The sequence below is a fragment of the Enoplosus armatus genome, chromosome 1, assembly GCF_043641665.1.
Source record: "Enoplosus armatus isolate fEnoArm2 chromosome 1, fEnoArm2.hap1, whole genome shotgun sequence".
NCBI classification, from domain to species: Eukaryota; Metazoa; Chordata; class Actinopteri; order Centrarchiformes; family Enoplosidae; genus Enoplosus; species Enoplosus armatus.
In genome coordinates, this window is record NC_092180.1 from 2980629 (window position 1) to 2998668 (window position 18040).

The 18040-nt window shown below is 42.3% G+C and overlaps 1 protein-coding gene across 1 annotated transcript; it reads right to left on the bottom strand.

Annotated features, from left to right (window-relative positions):
* Nucleotides 1-964: 964 nt before the first annotated feature.
* Nucleotides 965-16923, bottom strand: serinc4 (serine incorporator 4). The gene is made up of 11 exons (XM_070908774.1): nt 16804-16923; nt 11546-11713; nt 10859-11037; nt 9213-9292; nt 8818-8911; nt 7048-7259; nt 6155-6250; nt 2889-3015; nt 2678-2790; nt 1641-1794; nt 965-1172 (listed from the first exon to the last, which is right to left on the bottom strand). The coding sequence occupies exons 1-11, from the start codon at nt 16921-16923 to the stop codon at nt 965-967; spliced, it is 1551 nt and encodes a 516-aa protein (XP_070764875.1).
* Between the last annotated feature and the right edge of the window lie 1117 nt (nt 16924-18040).

Genomic DNA, 18040 nt, shown 5'->3' on the forward strand with positions numbered 1-18040 from the left:
ACAGCTAGCCTGGCTCTGTCCAAAACTCAAAATGCGCCGAGCCAAGATCTTGTTTGTTCAATCTGCACACAAACAGAAATGTAAAAAAGTTGTGCTTTTACAGCGAGTTAAGTGCCGAAATCATTCCTCTCCAGACGCAGTGCGTTTCCCAAATTGGATATTTAAATTTCTGTGTGAGTTTTTTGCCGTGTAACAAAAAAAAACTTCAAAGAGAGAAAAGCATCCGTTGTAGTCGAAGATAAAACCTTCACATGTGGTTGGACAACAACTTTTACTGTACGATGCAATCAGGTGCTGCGAGCTACTGAAACGTGTCAGTAAGGACCTTCTCTTGCATCAGAGGTTGTGTTCGAACTCACACAGTTGATGTAATTAAGCCACAGCTCTCAGTGACTTTAGAAAGATTTGTTCACGATCAAAACCATCGGCTGCGTGTGTGAGATCAGAGGACGAACAGCTTTCTTTTATCAGACTTGGGATGTGTGCCTCTACAGCAATATTACAGCAAATATCTAGAATTCCTCCTCTGTTATAATATTAAAAGTCTAAATACAGCCAGAAATGTAAAATAATAACTAAATTAAAGAGTAAAAATGCATAAATGTATCTGTCTTTACACCTACTTACTGTAAATCCCACATTATACAGAGTGAGAGTTCACCCCGTCTGATCCCTTTGGCAATTCATACTGTAAGTGTGTTTCCAAACCACACGAGTCCTTGTTAGTGGTTTAGTTTCATGGTGTCCAGCCTGTGACATCAGGGCTTTATCCAGTTCTTCACATATCAACAGGGCACTGAGCATCGAGTCCTCTGATTGGTCCTTCCTGCAGAGTCTTTGACCCCTGACCCCTGGGACCTCCATTCCTGAAAATCCCCTCCTGCAGGGCACCGCGGGGCGGCTGGGAGTCACCTGACCTCTCGTCCACATCGCGTCCCTCCTGCCAGGCCGCTCACAGAGGGTGTCAGACGCTGACAGAGACGTGGCGCGAGGATCCTGAGCGCCGTTTGATGCGTGAGCGCCGAGGTCTGGATTCAGACTGACAGCTGCACAGAGGGCCCAGCAGCAGCCAGAGGTAGAGGATCACGCAGGCCCAGCAGGACGACATCTTCACCCAGAAGGTAGACCAGCTGCCGTGGGTGAAGGTGGTCTCCAACACTGCTGACTCATAGCTGGAGGAGGACAACACAGTTTAATTTCACGCTACTTCAGGCAGAGCTTTCAGACTCAGCGTTATGCTTTCTATGTTTAGGACCCTCTGCTGACCCTCCCCTCCCACAATATCTCAAAGTAACATGACAGTTATGGAAAAATAAATAACTAAAAGCGCAGAAAGACTTTAAATGGCATACTCCGATTTAAACCTAAGTGGAATTGTTATTGCAAACATAACAAATGAATGCGTCCCGTTCTTATTTCAAATCCAAATATTCTTTATATAGAACCAAGAGCTGTCACTTTATATGGCACATTTACATGTTTTATTCTACTGTAGTTCTGCTCCGTTAAACTGCAGATTAATGTGAAGGTGGACCCCCCCCACGCGCCCAATATCCCTCCACCATCTCCCCTCCTAATCATTTTCATACAATCCCTTAGAATCACACAGAATACGAACGACAGGTCTGTCGTTAACTAACCTGAACCAGTTAGTGAGGGTCATCATGACATACAGCGAGGCCAAGAAGAAGACGAAATGGAAGAAGAAGTAGCTGTAGGCCACTCTCAGGGTCTCGTTGTGGATGACCTTCTGACAGCCTTTGATCTCGTCGTCAATCACAAACTCCTCCTCAACTGAAAAACACACGTTTACAAGTCAGAATGTCTCATCGAAGCTCAGACCTTAATGTGTTATTAAAGACGGTCAACCCGTTAGTGACGGCGCTGTGAGGAAACGTTTTAGTGCTGCTGACACTGTGCAAACATTTCAGAAACGTTCAGCTGGTCAACCTGTTCACGCTGCAGTGAGCAAGGACAAACACGGCCCTTCACTTCAGTCACAAACCGCCCATTTTATCTGTCGAGACACACTGAATTCTGTTCAGTACACTTACAGAAACACAATATTTAGATGTACTGAGCGTCCATTGTTTTATGTTTTGTTTGGAGATGTCACTTGTTAAAATGTGCTATTCCCCCATAAAAGCTTCAGTTCGGTGCAGCAACTAATTAAAGTTTCCTTGTTGCATTTAAAGATAAGAAATGCTGCATCATTAAAGGCACCATGTGGAGTTTTTGTGCATCTGTGTTTTGCATTGTTTATATGCATGTTTACTAACTAGCCGTCTGTTTCCACTCACAAAACCATTTCTCCACAGCTCTACTAACGGCCAAAGCTCCACAGGGTAATAACAGAGTCTCGGCCTGTCACAGACAGTCAGGGTGGCATGTTTTTGTCCAGGCAATAATAAAACCCTTTGATTTCCTCTGATGTTGATGTTTGAATTGTAAACAGATCCAGCAACAGTCTTTAAAAGTTAACGTAAAGTTGAATGACGCTCGTTACGATGAGTCTGAATTGCCTGGAAACTGAGCTGACTTCCCACCAAATCCTGGACCTCCTGCTCATCGTGCTTCTGTCTTAATATCAATGAACGAGTTCCTTATTGATGCAAAAACACGACACAAAGCACCTTTAAGAAGACAACTATGTGATGTGAAGTGCGTCAGTACAAACCTTCCTCTTCCTCTGGGCAGCAGAAGCAGCAGGTGGCTTTCTGGAACTCATAGCGGTAAACTTTGATCATCCAAAACGGGCCGAACACCTCCGCCAGGTAGGAAGCTTCGTTGCTGGAGGGAAATTAGATTTGAACACATTTGTCACCACATGGTGGATTTTATCATGTTGTATTATGGTACGATTTTATGGAACGACAGAGTCTTCTCACCATGCAAAGAGGACACAGCAGTACATGATGGCAGCTCCAATTATGGCCACAGCGTTGCCTTCATTCTGGATGCCATCTTGCCCCACACTGGGGTAACACACGGTCATGTTCATGCCCTGATACACCACTGACACAGAGAGGAGCACAGCACGCTAAGTGTCACAGTATCGCTCAGGGAAAATGTCAGTTTGTTGCTGGTTTAGTCTTTTTCTATGGAAAACAGTTCGTGGCCGTTAGTGTTGCATTCAAAAGTAAAACCAGCAGAATATCTACAATACAAACAGCCATACAGTCCATATTACCGAGAGGCAGAATCAGCTGATCAGAAACAAGAAATATGAGGATCTATATAATCATTTACTGACTCTGGAAAAGCTGCAAAGTGAATTTAAGACAGCAACAGATTTTCAACAGACACTAAGAAATGCACAAGTCCAGCCTCATATTGCAATTTCCTCATGAAAAACATTAGTTTTAGATATAAATGTATATTTCTGTGCAAAAACAAAACAAAAAGGAAACAGTTTTTCAGCACCAAAGGCAAACTGGCTCAAGTAAATGTGCAGGTGAGAGCGAGATGAAAATGAATATTAAAATAATGTTATATTTTCCATCGTATATTGATAAATATGCTTTTTAAAGATAAATCCGTGGATGAATTTTATATCAAATGCAGGGTGAGAGAGATGCAACAAGGGTCCATAGTTGGATTCAAACCAGGGTCACACACACACACACACACACACACACACACACACACACACACACACACACACACACAGAAAACCAACCCAGGGTCGTTTCAGCCGGCTGTGGATTCCTGAGAGAAGTTTTGTGTTTGTGTGTTGTGGAGGGAAAAGGAACCTGAGCTCAGTGAAAACACTGGCTAATTACGGGACTCAGATTATATTCTACACACACACACACACACACACACACACACACACACACACACACACACACACACACACTCACTCGGGTCAAGAGTCGTCAAGGGAGAGAGAACATGTCCTGCTCTTTGAGATGTCTTTTCAGTTGCACTCCAGACTAATTCTTCTTCTCAGAAACATAAAGATAACTGTGTGTGTGTGTGTGTGTGCGTGTGCGTGTGTGTGTGTGTGTGTGTGTGTGCATGTATATGTGTTTGTCATGGTGAGGTCATAGAGCAGAATAAGCCTTCCGGGGACAGACTAGGCAAACAAAGACCTAAGAAGACAGTAACGAGGACGGATCTATCTGTCTAAAGCGTGCACACACACACACACACACACACACACACACACACACACAGGAGATATTACCACCATGACAGGTGAAGGACCCCTGAATTAAAGCAGCTGAGAAAGGACGCTCAGCAGCTGTAGGTGGGAATGAAGCGTTTCAGAGCAGTGAAGTGAGTTGTGAGTCTTCGCGTGCGGCTCTCAGTCTGCGGTGAAAAGCTGTTTTTATAACAGACTCAGTGCATATTTTCTCAACAAGTTGCTACAATGTCCTGCGCTGCCCCGGGACTCTGACACACACACCTACTGTACACATACAGTCATACTGTACACACACACACACACACACAGACTGCATCTGTGGACAACAGCACGTTACATACAAAGGACACCAGAAAAGACTTCAGTACTCCGCCAAAACCCTGTGTGAGCTGCAGAGCTCTCACCTGCTGTAGGCTGGTAAGGTGGCTCGAGAAGGTAACTTTGGTTAGATTAGAGTCGCATTTACAACAGCAATAGTCTGCTGGCGCAAAAACAAAAGATCAAAATGAGCACCGAATGCTGCAAAGACACATATTTCTGATGAAGTACAGCTCGATGCACAGCTTCAGTTTGTGGCTAGCATGGATGTTTTGATACGTATTTGCTATGACTCTGGGTCACCACTTCAATTGATTGTAACTAGGACTTCAGTTATTGATTGATTATTGATTAATCTGCAGATGTTTTCAATCAATTGATCAATCGTCATATAAAACTACTATAGAAACCAGTGAAAAATGCCCATTGCAGTTGGGCTTTTTGCATCAGATCCAAAGTCCACAGTTCATAGAGATTCAGTTTACTGATAATGTAACACAAGGAAAAGCACAAAATTCTCACATCTGAGAAGCTGGGACCATCAGAAGCTTGGTATTTTGGCTTGAATATATATGTATATTTTTGCCCGACCTGTGCTGCGGCTGCGTTACGTTTTGGTTCGTTTTCTGCAGCTGAATTTGTCTCTTAGCTTCTTCTTCTCTCTGTCTACAAGAATAAGATGAGAAAAATGCACCAACAAACAACACATGATGCACACCGCAAACAACTATTTACCTTTCCTCAGCTGTATGAAACACACCGGCAGATCTAAACAACGCATTGCACTTCATCTCTTCAACAGGACGAGCTGTGTGAGAACATACGTAAAGATGCTGCCAGGTTGTATCCCTGTTATTATGTTGTCAATGGATCCATGAGGAATGTGAAACAAATATCCTTCAGTCTGCCCTCACCACAGGCCACCAGCCCAGCAGGCAGCATGTCAGAGCACATCTCATCCCAGATTATCTGTGTGTGTGTGTGTACGTCTAGATTTGCATGTGTGCCATTAAGATGTAAACCCTGGATAAGACAGGGGCCTCTGACAAGCGTCTGCACTAATGTCTCAGTCATGTGGAGGCTCTTTGTCTTACCTGGAGCCAACAGGTGAGTCATTATGGAGGATTTTACCATTCGACTGTGTGTGTGTGTGTGTGTGTGTGTGTGTGTGTGTGGGCTCTTATGTCTAAGTAGGACAGGATGATGAGATACAACCAAACACATTTTGATAAATGACTAAAAGGCTTTTATCTAGTGGTGAAAATAAAAGAGAGGTTTCCGATTGATTCATGTCGAATACAGAACAGTATAGTACAAAATCAACAGTCCTCACTTTGTTCAAAACTGCAAAAAGTTCAGCCAAAGTAAACAGGAGGTCTTTTTTCGTATTTTTTTTCCATTTTCCATATATGAATATTGATTAGTGCAGATTTAAAGAAAGAAAAACTCCATTTCACTTGCGGTCAAAAAAGGTGTTAACAACATGTAGCACAGAGAAGAAGTGGACTGCATCTTCTTTACATATATAATAACCTTGAAAATCCCCCAGAAGTGTGTTCGTGTTGGAGGTTTCTGTGTCAGTGTTAACACTGGGCAGAGACACAGTGTTCAGTGTCTCGGTGGAGCTGCAGGGATCTGGTGCTGTGACTCTGTTGCTTCTGCTCTGTGTCTGGTTAGTTAGCGTACCTTTCTCCGGCGGGCGGCTGGACAGCGCAGAGAAAGTGAGGTACATGACGTAACAGCTGATGATGGAGGCTTGAAGGAGCCCCGACCGAGGCTGCTCTGCAGAGACGGAGAGAGAGAGAAAGTCAGGATCATACGGGTTTTTTTAGTTAATCAGGATCCTTACTTTTGGTTTTAACTTTTAGAAATTATTTAGAAAATCAGGATGTAAATCCAGGTGAAAAAAATCTGTGGAATTTCCATTTTAAACCAACAAGCTTAATTGGCAATAAAAAAAAAGCCCCAAATTTAGAGACATGTTAGAAGAGAAGCTCCTGTACAGGTTGAGAAAATGTGAGAAAAAAACTTACATAATTCTGCAACAACTGATGAAGATCATCTAATATGATCAAAAGCTCCAGAAGAGCTACTAAATGGCCCTGGTGGTGAGCTTGTTTCCCCAAGGTGAAGAAAGATGTTTGCAGGTAATATTATTAATATATAATATAAAGCTCGTATCTCCGGCCTTCACATGAATATGGTGGAGTAAAAAGTACATGTTTACTTTTGAATTGCAGTCAAGGAAAATTAGATTCCATTAATCTCCAGTAAAGCAGCAATACTTCACCCCAAACCTGAGAACATTTGAATAAATGTACTTATTGTACTTACAGCTGCTGACAGTGGAAGTATGCTTCAGTCATAAAACCCAGACATGTGCAGACAAAGCAGGCCTGCAGTCAACATTTGGTTTTTAAAGGGAGAAACAGCTAATATTAGCTTACATCTAATTATTATTATCTGCAGCAGCGCTGGTTTCAACATGGGGGATGTTTGCAGAGCTGGAGATGGACTAAGTGTTATTTCTCCGCTGAGAACCGACGACAGACACGCCGGCGCGTTCATCGTCAACTCACTCTGCTTCACGCACGGTGTGACGGCAATGAAGGACATGAGGCCGCAGAGTCCCAGGTTGATCCACAGCAGCGCCTTGTTGAAGTGGCAGGCGATGGGGTGTGTGTAGTACTTGTACATGAAGGTGAAGGCCATGGTGGCGATGGTGTAGAAGAAGAGGGTGGCGCACATCACCGCCAGATACCAACGCTTGTTCTCTGCCGCTCCGGTCAACCTGAGGGGGGCGACACAGAGGCCAGAGGGGGGGGGTTTCGGCTTTTAACTGCTGCAACTTTAAACCATCTTTCAAACTATTCTGATGGCACAAGTTTGTGTTTGTAGAAAACATTTGAAATTGGTGCAGTCTCTGAGTTCCTGGGTCAGATATGTGTTGGAGGCATCAAAGCTGGACATTTTCAAAGTCCAGATATTATTGCACTTTTGGAGCTACATGCGGCGACAAAGCAGCTGGATTATGATGCATGTGTGGTTAACAGAAATCTGCTGTAAAAAAGAAAGCTTGTAAAGAGGGGGGACTGATTCCTCAGGTTGTCTTCTGACATGCAAACCCAGAGGAGAGAGACAGTCAGGTTGTTTCCTTTACAACTGTTTGCCTGTTTGTTTGTTTTGACATTCGCTCCTCACATGTTGATTTTTCCTCCAGTTTAACGGGAGTAAGAGGATTTTTGTGCGTCTGCCTTGGAAAAGGTCCTGAATGGATAAATCCTCTTAGTTGTTGTAGCCACAACTCTGCCATGTCACCGCAGAGTTCAGAGGTGGCTGAGAGAGACGGCACAGCAGCAACAGCTGGACGCAGTAAATAACATCTGGGACTAGCTGGCTGAATGAGCGAGGGCATGAAGGACAGGAAGACTCAAAAACAAACAAACAAACAAACAAAGCAGTAAGAATGTAAAGAAAGAATCAACTAAAGTAGCAAACAAGCACATAAAGAAACAAATGGAGCGCAGCATTAGCTCAGGCAGAGCACCGAGGTCATGTGACAGCTGACTAGGAACATCCAATCAAATCCATGCAGGTGGGCAGTGAAGCCATTCAACCCGCCACTCTGCTGAAACGTTCGTGCTGCTGCTCTTCGCTGCCGCTGCTCCCCCTTCGCTGATTAGTCGATTGACAGAGAAATAAACAGTTTTGAAAGCCACAAACTAGAAAAAAGTGTCCCAGATGTTTGGACGGACGGGACAGATGTTGCAGAGGTCAGTCTGCCATCAGTGTAGAAGAGAGGTTGGAGTCTGTGTGTATATGTAAGAAGCTAACATATTATCACTGTCCTGTGAGAACCACGTATCTCCAAAATGTCAACTTTTCACAAGGACTTTTTCAGATAAACCAAGGTCCCTTTTTTAGTTGAATAACTAAAAAATGAAGTTTCATTTTGTCGTCATCTTTTAGATTTACTTTGAATGTTGGGATCAATGAGCCAGACTGCTATATGGCAATACTGTATTCACATGTGTCAGCGTGATGAAGTCAGGTACACCCAAACATGACTCCCACATGAGATTATTTTACATGTCATTCCAAAGCTATGAGCATTAATCTGCTGCTGGGTTCAGTCTTTCCACCAGATGTTGGAACGTGGCTGCAGGGATTTGCCACTGATGCTGGGTGATAAGTTCTGGCTCAGATGTGCTGCTCTGTTGCAGCATTAAGGAGTCTAGACCACAACCAGGACAAACAGCTGCAGACCAACAGCACACAAATGTATGTGGATCACTTCTGGTCATATACACGGTGATATAACATTTTATTTATATAACCCTCTCACTCACCAGTTCTTGTTCCAGGTGTGTGCAAAAGCTGTGATGAGGATGAGCTGGATGAGGATGAAGGCAAATCCTCCCACCACACCAACATAATGCCAAGCTGAGGGAGGGAGAGAAAAAGAAGAAGAAGCATCGTCCCCACACTTTGATTTATTTCAGGGAAGTGAGCGAGGGAGAGGAATAAAGAGAGCAAGCTGTAAATCATAACTCAGCTCTGATATCAGGCTTGTATCACCGTCAGATTTATTGTTCCCAAACAAAGTGAAATCAAGCTGCAGAGATTTATGGTCCAATAACTCACAGCAGCGAGTGGACCTGAGGAGCAGGTCTCTGCTGCCCTCTAGCAGGATCCAGGAGGAGGTGCACTAACACCATCCTCATCGTCACAAGCAGTTTCTCACCATGCAGGAAGGACTCTGTTGGGATGAAGAAGGCAGCGGCACACATCCCGAGCAGCGTGATGAACTTCAGGAACCAGAAGCTGCAGAGGCGACACAGAGAAACCAGTTCACAGTTTAAACCTGGAGACTGAACCTGGCTTCTCTTTGTTTTTGTAATTCACATTCATTTATAAACTTTCGTTGTTAACATGAATTATTTTGTTCATAATCCACACACATAACTCTGAATTATGAACTGTGAATTTTATCATCAAGGGATTGTACCAGATGTTTTGCAAGTTTTAGCCTATTTACTACAAATGATGTATTATAACTAACCTCTTCTAAAACCATGTTATTCGTTTAAATTCATGTTTTAAAGTTCCCTTGAATCATTCATTTCTCTATAATAAAAAAACTAATGAAAAGCAGATTTTTCTAACTTGCCTGAGTTGTGTAATGCTTGTGAAAAGCAACATTTTGACATCATGTTATATGTTCAAATCAGAACTTTTATTTTCATACGTTTCAGTGCTAAAATGTTAAGTCGATTATTGCATTTGTTTTTACATTTACTGGTTCCTGCTTCTAAAGATCTGAACATCTTCTGCTATCTTCTCTGATATAGATTTCATTGGAAATTGAATAGATTCAGAATGATTAGATGGTGTTGCCTCGGACTGTGATTTCTGGGTTATGTGACACTTTAAAGGCACGAACTGTAATCCAACTAAAGCACAGGAGTTGCCCCCTGCATCAACAACATTCAGACACAGCAGCAGAAGCTAGTCAGCAACTGGATCTCTTATCCATGTTTACACTTTAAATTAGCATCAACTGAGAAATACATGAATGCTTGTTTTCCATTTACAGGTACAACTCTTCAGTGATGTGTGTCACTACACCAGCAGTTTCTAGATTGAATCTTTAATCAGATCCAACAAACAGAGTGACCAAGTTTGCACAAACAGTGTCCATGTGACTCTGTCTGGTCCTCAAGAGGACACACAAGGTTTCAGCAGGGCGCTGGGTCACTACTTGACCGCATTTCAGACCACTAAGAGCTGTAACCTTTGCCAAAGACCCTGGAACCTTTCACCGTGGCACCAATAAGACTCTTGTGAGTAGATTTACAGCAGAGAGGACCAGCAATCCAGTCTGTCAAATCCTAATCTGAGCTACGTCACCGCTCTAATCTACTGCGCTGCAATGGAAAGTGTGACAACAAAGAGCTTTAAATAGACCAGCGAGCCAGGTCAGGTGAAAACGCTCACCCCTTACAGACGGTGTGGAGTATTTAAACGTGTGTGTGTTTCGAGAGAGGTGTGGAAACATCTGGGATCTGATCCCAAAAATCATCTGATTCAGGGAAATGAAGATAATAATAATAATAATTCAGACAAAAGTTTCCTCCAGTTTGTGGAAGATTTGGGAATTTCAAGCTTCCAGAGAATCTTGAAGGAGGTGATGCATTCAGGCCTCCATGTTTTTCTTTCTGATCGCCTGTTTGTCAACACGATCAATAAAAACTTGATACTTGATACTTTTATGATATCTGGTTTGAATTTATGTCATTGGATTTGCTTTCTGAGTCGTGACTGTTGTGCTGTGTTCATGTGCGAGTACAACAGGAAGATGTTGGATGAGTTACACTCTGCAGCACTGACCCGTTGTGTATGAGCGCTCTGAAGTCCTGACTGGACTTCACGTCTATGAGGAAGATCGCCATCATCAGGTAGAAACAGGAAGTGCCGAAGCAGACTCTGTAGACCGCCGAGAAGCCCACCAGCATTTCACAGTGGCCTCCGCCGTGCGCCTGATCACACACCATGTTGAAGAAAGGCACCTGAAACACACACACACACACACACACACACACACACACCGTATGTTATCCACCACCATGTGTGACTCTCTGTCAGAAGATGCCAAGTTGTTTTTGGTAATATTTCACGATGATAAAAATGACAGAATCTCTTAAATGAGAATAAATGAATTCATTTTTTTGTTTGTTTTTTTTAGGAGTAGATTCTTATCTATGAAAAGTTAAATCAGAAACTTTTAGAAAATGTCTCAGTGAGAATCATCTTCACACGAAGAGCGTGTGACACTGAACTCACATTATTTAAATGTGCATCATGAAACATCATGAGACATCATGAGACATCATGAGACAACTCTCCCTGAAAGTTATCTGTGTCAGGACTTGATTATACAGTGATGTTACACAGTTCTGTTGCCAGTTGTCTAGCAGGAGATTATTGGTTGTTATGGTGATATTTGTGGCAATGTTTTTTTCTTCTTCTGTTGACCGATCCATGAACATGTCATGGAGGACAAGATCCAGCGCTCACATTTTCCCTGACGAGCTCGGAGACGGTGCGGGACAGCATGAGGCAGGAGACGGCGCAGCTCATGATGTGGAAGAGGGTGTACATGACCCGCGTGCTGGTGGAGGATTTGACCGGAGGACAGAAGGCACAGCAGAGCGAGCAGGGCGCCGGTCCACAGCAACAGCATATCTGAGGAGGAGAGGACGGAGGCAGCTCAGCATCCACACAAACACACAGTCCAACAGCCTGACGGGAAACACGTCCCGGACAGAAGAGGGAGGGTGACGAGTTCAAACACACCCACCGGGCCAAGATTAGAAAAGTAGACTTATTTATTTTACTGACACGTGCATCGTGTGTCAGCAAAAAAAGCATATTGACAGGTGTGTTAGTCATCTGTCATCCCATGTGACAGATGAGAAGGAAACCCAACATAAAGGGTCACAGTCTCAGTAAGGTGCTGGTCCACCATGAGCCCCCAGAGCAGCTTCAGCCTGTGGATGAACAGCATTCTTCCGAAACGAATTCCTCACTTTGTGCTTTGAACGCAGCCTGAGATGTCGCTTCCTCAGGTGTTAAATTAAACTTAAACTGTGTCTGTGAAACTCTGTGGTATTGAATGGACTCCAGGAAGAATAGTTGTCACAACATCAGTAAGAAGTAAATAGTGCGCACGCATTTATTCATGTAGTTGAGCTTTTGACTGAGCTCTTAAAATTGCTCGTGTTAATTTTGTTTTGCTTTCTAACCATCTGACACTTAAAGGATACGTTCACATTTGTTCACATCTATCTTAATGCAACACTGACATGGCCATGTGTACGTTGAAAGAGTTTGGGGTCACAGTCATTGTTCTTCATGTCCAAACCAACCAAAGTCCTTGTTCTGTGTAAAAGTGCATTCTGAAGTTCAGCTGAAGCAAATATGAAGCTTCATCAGTCTGAATTAGACAAATCAAACGGGGTCTCGAAAGGTTTTATGATGCCAGGGATCTTTGCATGTTGTGTGTCTCCATCACAATACGTCAACACCACATGAACAGTATGGGATTCATGCATTGAGTCCCAGGAACTCAAACTCAAGCTGTCTGAAGACTTTTGGAGGTCAGTGTCTCAGACAACTTCCACTGACAGGGATTTTGGCAGCGAGGCGGTTGGTGGCAGTTAATCTAATGAGTCCAACAGCATCTGTCTGGTTCTGATTCTGATAAATCAGGGCTGTGGACGACTGGACGTAAGCCCATCACCGCTGATCCTGAACTAAATCTAAGGAGGCAAAACCTGCACGCACATCTGTCTGATGCCTCAGCAAACTCTGCAGATTACAGTCTGGAGGTCTGGCTGCATTATCAGGGCCACAACATGAGGCAGGAAAGGAAATGGTTTCAGCGACCAAATAAATGTGGCGGTATTTTCTGCTTTGCTCTGTGAAATGCTGAATGATTTTCTGGGAATTAGTCACATGAAGTAAAGCAGAAATCGCTCTTTTGTCTCCGTACTGCACTGTGTGATTTATGAATGAACTGAAATCCATATATATATGTTATTACTCATCACGTGCATCAAGTCATAATCGGATGGATAATACAGAAAAGATTATCCGACATCTTCTCACTGAAGGAGACTGAATGAGAAGATGCTTTAATCGAGTCCAGTAGCTGAAAAGTGGTTTGACCCTGTAACAGATGAGACGTTTGTTTCTGACCCTGTATCTCAAAACCTTTTGTTGTGCAGGAAAAGAAACATGATCTGTTTGGTGACCCTGTGACCTTCCCTCTGTATTTCATTATCTTTACATTTACTCATTACTTATTAAACATATTTCTCCTGGATTTTCTGTTCTTTTCTTCCTATTTTATATTCTTTTGCTCCCTTTTGATAAAAGTAATACACAAAAATAGTTATATCATTCATTATCTGCACTCTGGTCGCGTTGTTTGTCAAAACACAGAGAGGCAAAGTTATGTGAACGTTTCCGTCGTGACTGGAGACATCGTCACAACTCCAAACCAAAGCCATGAGTCAGGAAATAACCTACTTTCCGAACTGAAAGGCTGCTGCCAACATCGCTCACTATGCAGGACTTAAAAAAAGATTAAATACATGAGATTTGGTTGGATGCACTACGTAGACCGGTTGGTGCTTCATTTGTATGCTTCCAACACTAAACAAATCACTGATTATTCAACCTTTCAGTTTAATCCAGAAGTCCTGAATCAAATCATTTTATTTCATTTTACTTAATCTCCCCTTTACAGACCCGGTGGCTGAATGTACACTGTAGATGTGGGAAGTCAATGATGCCATTTTGTGTATCTGTATTTTTGAAAATGTATAATCTATTGAGTCATTTTACTGCATTGTGCATTTAACCACTGCATGTCTGTCCCCTGGCCTGGTTTAAGGTTAACACAGAATAATACAGTGGGTCATACAGAATATCCAGGTCAAACAGCATCTGATGTGAAGTGTTGAGGAATAATCAATGAGCAGAGCATCCGTTATGTTTTTGTTCTGCGTGATAGTCTTAATTCAAGCATTGCGAAAGTCTGTAAAAATGCCCCAGACAGACTTTTCCAATCAGTCATATATTTATATTCATAGAACCACAGACCAGGACTCACTCCAGTTGTTTGTTTGCACATGATTATAAGATCTCCTGCATCTTTCCAAGTATTCAAGAGGCTAATCTGAGAGCTAATCCTGCATGAATCACATACTTAATGCACCAGTGATCCAAATGTGCCTTTCATCATATACAGCAGCGACTTTGTGTATCATGTTTTAGTTATTGATTTCAAGAGTCAGTAAATTGATTTGGGTGGAAATAGGAATAAATGTTAAGACTGATGGACTCATTTTTCAGTCAGTTACAGAATATAAATATATTTTGAATTAATATAACTTCTGTTTTATAACTTTGTTTGTCTTCTTTTCTTACATTAACTACATGTGGAGTTTTTAATTTGAACATTTGTAACAAATAATATGACTTTGATTTTAATTTTGTTTTCATATTTTGATTCTTTACTTTTCCGCATGTATCTTTACTGTTGTCAATATTGTTTTATATCACTTAAAAAGAGGTTGTGAAAAAGGCTTTTTCAATGTTCTTAACTTACATTACCTACATTTATTCTCTTCTGTTTTCTTATTTTATTTTATTTCATGGTTCTGACGCATGTAGCAAAAGAAATTCCTTATTTGAATGTACTTGGTGAATAAGGAGTTATTTCATGAAAATAAATTAAAATCCTTAACATGTACCAAAAACCCTCTGCCACCATGTTGTACTGTACACAATGTGACAAATGGAGAATTAAGTAACTTTTATTGTGTTTGTATTCAGGGTTTTTATAGAGCATAAACAATAGTTTACACTCTTAATGAGTTAAACGGTGGTCAGTTGTTTATTGCTGTTGCCATTTTCAATATTTGCACTATAACGAGTGAAAATAGCATTTTTGTTTTCATTCAAACCTGATGCTTCTTAAACCTTTTTGTAGAACTGTGGCCACATGTGGGCACATAGGATTTTCCCTTCATTTCCCATGATTCATTGCTTTAAAGACATCATCATTAGGCGACCTGACTGATGGACTGGGACCACCGGCAGGAAACAACACAGAGGTACGGTGTGTCTAATTCTTATTTTACTTTTGTGATAAAACCATTGAAAGGTTTATCCAAGACATTTTAAAACAGTGTAACAGTGGCACAAATATAAGTTAGTCTTTCAAAACTTCCATAGATTTGACGTAAAGGATCAGGCGGCCGATATTCTGCAGTTTCGTTATTGTCAACAAATCCAATACAATGAAGAAGGCCCAGCGGTGCTTAAGCTAAATGCTAACATCAGCATGCTAACATGTTAACATGTTGATGTTTAGCAGAAACGTTTACCATCTTAGTTTAGCTTGTTAGCGTGAATGAAAATGAGTACTAACCATAAAGTACAGCTGAGGCCGATGGGAATTAATTAATTTCACTCAAAACCACCCATGTCAACCTGATGGTGGCGCTACAGGAAAAGTCAGGGAATCATCCACGACAGTAGGGGGCATCCTCTGGTGACCATGAATGGCTGAACAAAATTAACGGGCAGGGTAAGGATGTCAGAAAGTACTGAGAGACTGATTAACATGGTTTTGTTTGTGTTCTCAGTTCACAGTCATCACAGTTACTCAAACAGCTTCAACTTCCCCAGAACCAAAGTAACTCTTTGGACAAACAACTCTCCAAGCCGTCAATGAAAAATCTACATTTCTGCACACACACACCAAGGCTGACCATCCCTCAAATCAGCTGTTTGACGAAATGATGCGAATGATGCAAAACTGCAATATCGTCCCTGAAATCCAAAAACTCAAAATACAGACGTTTCAGAGAAACTTCAGAGAAAACGGTTTTCAGAAACCTGTAGAAGAGCGTGTGCTGGTGGTGAACAAAATAACATGAACACCTGACAATATCATGCAATTAAACTTGAGTCAGCACCTCTCTGACAGCTTCAGAAAGAAAGAAAAACAACATTATAGCTGACTTGCTGAATTAGATTGTGCAGGTGTTCCTGATGTTTTGGCCAACCGCTGGAATCAGCTGAAGTTAAAACATGAAAATCACCTCGACAGATATCATCATCACAGTGGCGGAACATCATAACTAAGTACATGCATCAAGTATAATTCTGAGGTACTTGTACTTCACAGTTCTTGAGTACGTCCTTTTTATGGCACTTTATACTTCTTCTCTGCTACATTTCAGAGGGAAATATTGTACTTTTCGCTCCACTACATTTACTCGACAGCTGTAGTTTATAAAATACGATTCATTGTTATGGATTTAACTTTCCAAAAGTATTTTAAATTGTTAACAAAGGGATCCACGTTCACGCAGCTGCATTAAAATGCTGCTTACGTGTTAATGCATTAGTGGTAATAATCCAATAATGTAACATGTAGTAATATGAATACACTGAAATACTTTAGCTATATCTTTCTGATGATACTTCTTTACCTTTGTTTTAGTATTTTCACACTGTGGTATTGCTACTTGTCCGAATACTTCTTCCATCACTAAATAAACATCTAATATGTAAAATCTCAGAATATTTCAGTAGCTGCTCAAATGATGAATTCCCTATACCAGAAATATTATCAATAAAATCAACTCCAAAGTTAATATTTAATCATCTACTAAGTCAAATATTCCTTTGTTTTACAATCAGAACTAAGCTGACTCCAGCTGCAGTCACTGCCTCCTGAGCTCATCAGCTCTCACCTGATAGGCCACCATGTTGAGGAAGTAGTTGTAGGCGCCGCTGCGGTTCATCCCCTGAGTGGCCGACATTGTGCCTCTAAACTGTTTTTCCTCGGCAACCACGACTCTACATTTGGCCATGAACTTCCAGCACAAACAGGTCTTCTCAGCGTGCCTGCAAAGATGGCATCCTCACATCCTTAAAGAGGCCAGAACACAACTTCTTCCTCTAATAGGCCTGTTAGAAAATGAAAATAAAAAGTAAAACCACAAAGTCCAGCAGGTTGCCCGCACTCGCTCCTTATGCTGGATTAGCAGTAAATCTAGTCCGGCTGGGCTCCCTGCAGCCGAGAGCCTCAGCATGAGCGCCAGTTCAGCTGCTCCCAGTCCAGCCTCACAGCGGAATAAGTTGTTTTTTTGCTGATATCCTGCGTGCTTTGGCTCTGCGGCTGTGTTGGGTGCTGCCAGAAAAGAGGGAGAGGTGGTGGCGAATGCCCGGTGCCCTCCCCCATCCTCCCCCTGTCCTACCCAGATTAAGCAGAGAGTCTGTGAGGGGAGGAGGGGGTGAGGAGGAGGAGGAGGAGGAGGAGGAGGAGGTCGACAGGGACCATGTGTCAGTCCCATCTGTCCCTCCCTTCCCTTCCCCCAGCACTGCACAAACCCCACAGTACAATGGGATCGGGCAATACTCCTGTTTAATCCAGATTTATAAAATTAAACAATTAACCCGTGATATCTACATGCTGACACCTGACAGCCCACAGCCTCCCACTTACAGACCCCCCCCCCCCCCCAAGTCTGAGCCTGTGTGTCACTAACAGAAAGAGGCCACGTCCATAATCCTAACAAGTTATCATGACTGCATTACGACCCAGAAACATTGCTGTCTGTGATGGAATCCACAAAGGCAGGTCCGTTAGTAGATGTGCTCACAGCTTAATAATAAACAGGCCGATGGATTTTTTGGGGCTCTAATGAACCGAAAAGGCTCCAGGCAGAGAATAAACTAATATTTTAGCTTTCAGATCATTTACTCTTTTAATTCCCTGCTATCATACACGGTCTGCTAATAAAATACACTGTTTTCATTAAATAAGAACACGGCTCATTTCACGCGAGCTTTCCTGCTGCTCTCAAATGTTTGCTTCTTCTACTGTTCGTAGCCACAGAGCATGGCAAGTTTTCCCTTAACTATAGTGTTGATCTTTAGCTGCAGTTATTGTCACTCTCAGCACCATCCAAACTTCCTGTGATGATA

Coding starts and splice junctions, on each gene's coding strand:
- serinc4 (XM_070908774.1), bottom strand. CDS start 16,923: ATGGCCAAATGTAGAGTCGTGGTTGCCGAGGAAAAACAGTTTAGAGGC. Junction 6,251..7,047: donor CACACCGTGCGTGAAGCAGA/GTGAGTTGACGA, acceptor CCGTCTCTGCAG/AGCAGCCTCGGTCGGGGCTC. Junction 1,795..2,677: donor CTGCCCAGAGGAAGAGGAAG/GTTTGTACTGAC, acceptor TGTGTTTTTCAG/TTGAGGAGGAGTTTGTGATT.